Source organism: Brassica napus, chromosome C9 (assembly GCF_020379485.1).
Source record: "Brassica napus cultivar Da-Ae chromosome C9, Da-Ae, whole genome shotgun sequence".
NCBI classification, from domain to species: Eukaryota; Viridiplantae; Streptophyta; class Magnoliopsida; order Brassicales; family Brassicaceae; genus Brassica; species Brassica napus.
Genome location: NC_063452.1, coordinates 47793892 through 47797606, shown reverse-complemented (window position 1 = coordinate 47797606; position 3715 = coordinate 47793892). Strand labels below are relative to the sequence as shown.

The 3715-nt window shown below is 35.8% G+C and overlaps 1 protein-coding gene across 1 annotated transcript; it reads left to right on the top strand.

Annotated features, from left to right (window-relative positions):
* The first annotated feature begins 320 nt into the window (after positions 1 to 320).
* On the top strand, positions 321 to 2990 carry LOC111209869 (putative transcription factor bHLH041). Its single transcript, XM_048769470.1, has one exon. The coding sequence runs from the start codon at positions 1434 to 1436 to the stop codon at positions 2229 to 2231; it is 798 nt and encodes a 265-aa protein (XP_048625427.1). The 5' UTR covers positions 321 to 1433; the 3' UTR covers positions 2232 to 2990.
* Positions 2991 to 3715: the final 725 nt, after the last annotated feature.

Sequence of the window (3715 nt, the reverse complement as noted above, 5' to 3'; positions counted from 1 at the left end):
ACCATACGACTTTGACTTATCTTTCTGAAACCTCTCTCTCCTTTTTCGCTGCTTCTTCTTCTCTCTACTTTTCTTCCTTCACTTTAATGTTCTATATATTTTTCAAATAGGAATAAATAGGAACGAATAATTTTCCCTCTCTCTCTCTCTCTCTCTCTCTCTCTCTCTCTCTCTCTCTCTCTCTCTCTCTCTCTCTCTCTCTCTCTCTCTCTCTCTCTCTCTCTCTCTCTCTCTCTCTCTCTCTCTCTCTCTCTCTCTCTCTCTCTCTCTCTCTCTCTCTCTCTCTCTCTCTCTCTCTCTCTCCACATAAGCTAAGCAATGGAGCTCTAGTTATCTATCTTTGTATCCTCCTTCTTCTTCATCTTTCTCATAATCTTCTTCTGTGTCTGGAGTTTTCCTGCATGGACGCAATTTTCTTAACGGATGATCCTAATACACGGAAACTGTTAATCGGGTCGCTAGCTCAATCTTTCGGTTGCGTTTACGTTTGTATCTGGTCCCATTATTTCCCTCGACCTTCTAAGTAATAATCATCATATCTTCCTCGTTCTATATATCCTTACATATAAATACATTACACGTATATGTTCACAATCCCTATAATGTATGATATTTATAATCACAACGCATTTGATTATTTTGAGCTGCGCGCAGCTACTTGAGATCATTGGATGGATATTACAATGAAACATCTCAAGAACCTTCTACGTCGAGTGGAAGCTTAGCCAGAAGATTGTTCCATGAGTATCGCCAATCCGTCATCCCTCTCCAAAATGGGTAAAAATTATTGTAGATATACAGAAAACGAAATATTTTAAGTTCTTAAGAAAATGTATAGTAGAATATTAATGGAATTTTTTTTTATTATTCAATGAAGACATATACCAAGCATAGCGTTCATGAATAATCTCCCATACTTAGAGATTAGTCCGCAAGATACTCAAAGACTTGCTTACAACGACGCACAACGTCACTTATATCAGGTCTTTATCAATTCTAACCAATAATGCTAATACCATATAAGTTATTATATCAGTTTATTATATGAATATTCACTACTAATCAATTTTCATCTCGTTTCATCAATTCTCGTAGGAAGCCAGCATTCAGGTACATTATTTTTCATAGTTTCTACAACCAAAACATATATATTTTAATATTTTATGTACATATGTATAATGTTTGTGAATATGATGTATTATGATCAGACGGTGATATTCATGGGTTGTCGGAGCGGAGAGATCGAACTCGGATTGACGTATGATGCTGCGAATGTATGTATCAATTTTTTTTCTTTATGTTTGTATCCATATTCCATACGTATAATATTAACTCAATAAATCATTGGCATTTATTACATAAGAGTTATTTTAAAGTTATGAGTTATGACTTCGTCTCTATATACATTAATATGTACATGACCCAAACGACAGATGAAAATAGGAGAAAGTCTTCGAGAATGGTTCCCTCAAGATTTCATTAGAAAGTCTTCTCCGCCCAACTCCGACTATCTCCGGCCACAGCCTCCTCCGTCTTCATCTTCTTCTTCTTTTAGATCAGTAGACAGTCCTCAAAACATCTCAGAATTTTCCTCTCCCTTATTCCCGCTCTTCCCTGAACCTTCAACGACTACTGATGACGCCGTTAACGTTCTGTTACATTCGCTGCTAGCTCCAGTCACCTCAACACCAACGGGCAACATGATCCATCAGCAACAACAAGAGTCTTTGTTTCGAAATAGTAAACGTGAGGAGGAAGCAATAACGAAAGCTATCTTAGCGGTTTTAACGACGTCGTCAACTCCTCCGTCTACTTCGTCTCCGCCGCTGCGAAAAAGAAGGGCCACCGCTTTTAAGAGATATTACTGCATGGATAACGGCGGCGGTGGGAGCGGTAGAGCGCCATCGAGCGTACGGAAGCAAAGTATGTCGAGAAGAGCGATATCGTTTTACACTAGGCTTAACATCTACCGAAGAGAGCGTTTTGCTAGGGCAAGCTCTACTACGAGCGGCGGCGGCGATAGAAGCGGGCCAACAGCTACGCAGTTGCATCATATGATATCGGAGAGGAGACGGCGAGAGAAGCTTAATGAGAGCTTTCTAGCATTGAGATCTCTCCTTCCTCAGGGAACTAAGGTACGTGATACAATCTTTTTATTTTCTTTATATAAGTTCCTATTACATTTTTATCTCAGTTCACTTACCATACAATATTTGATAAAAAAAAATTAATAGCTTTTGGATGTAAATTAGGTTCATTACTGATATAAATATATTATCAACAATTGGCTACTATTGTTTCTTTTCAATGATGATCATACTATATTAACGTGTAAATGGAAGCATTCGATTTTATGATGACATATATTTTATAAGATTCAACCATGATATATATTTGAGCTATAATGTTATGGCTAAAACTTTTTTTGAACAGAAAGATAAAATATCAATCCTCACCATTGCAAGGAAGCAATTAACTTCTTTGCAAGGCGAGATTTCGAAACTAGTAGAGAGAAATCGGGAGCTAGCGGGAGAAAGAGAGATGGAAAATGATTTACAACCAGATGAGAGGTTTAACGTTCGTATAAGATATATATCCGAGTCGACATCTAGAGAAAGGATCTTCGATCTAAGAGTTGCTCATAAAGGAGCCAACATTAGGGCTGATGATTTGATGATAAGGCTTCTTGAAATGTTGAAGCAAATCAACAATGTGAGTTTAGTATCAATCAACGCTCAAACTCGAGCTAGAGAAGATGAAGGTACTTCGGTTGTTCTCGTGAGCTTAAGGCTCAAAATTGAGGTAAATAACAATCTTGATTTTATCAAAATTGGTTTCTCTTAAGGAAACAAATTATTCTATACTCCTTTTTTAATTAGTTAAAGGTTGCATATAAGTCACATACAAATATCAAAATTTCATTATATTCAGCTTCCAAACAAAAAAGCTCATTATAGTTTCCAAAGCTTTATTTGACAATATGGTGGGACTTATTCAAGGAATTGCATTGATTGGTTTGATTGTTTGTTACGTGGAGACATGGAGTCTTGTGTGATATATACATCCAATTTTGTTTTCAAAACAGGTCGTTTTTTCTCGTCCACATAAATTTATTTGATGGAGTCTAAATAGTTGTGCATGAAGTAGATAACGATTGTTCGATCTTTGACGAAAAGGTTTATTAGTCAATGGAAAAAACAACCTTAAAAGTTTTGGAATTACTTTATTGGTATTTTGTAGGGTGAATGGGACGAATCATCTTTCAAGAAGCAGTACGAAGAGATGTTGCTGACTTGGCTCAATGACAACAAGTTTGATTATTTCCTTTGAACCCGTATATTTAATTCTTATACAGTTTTTTTTTTTTGTCAATACAATTACAGTTTATTTTCCTCTTACAAGATTAAAATGATTATAATATAGATTTAAATCATTATAATATTTATGGACAGTCTACTTTATTACACTGGCGTGCGGCGGCTCCTATCATTTTGGATGGTCCTCCTCTTGTTCTTATTACTGTGGAGTGTTTCAGCCGTTCGTAGCCGAACCAATCTGACCTTTTGTTTCTGTCTATTTTTCTTAATGGTTAAGCATATATTTTTTTGTATTAGGTATAATATTTATTCAGTACAAACTGAGGTAATTTTTTCCTTTAAAATACATGTGTATTGTTGTATTATTTAACATTTAGACCCAAAAAATACATGTATTA

What these genes read in the sequence shown, in the direction of transcription:
- LOC111209869 (XM_048769470.1), top strand. Translation starts at nt 1,434, where the DNA reads ATGAAAATAGGAGAAAGTCTTCGAGAATGGTTCCCTCAAGATTTCATT.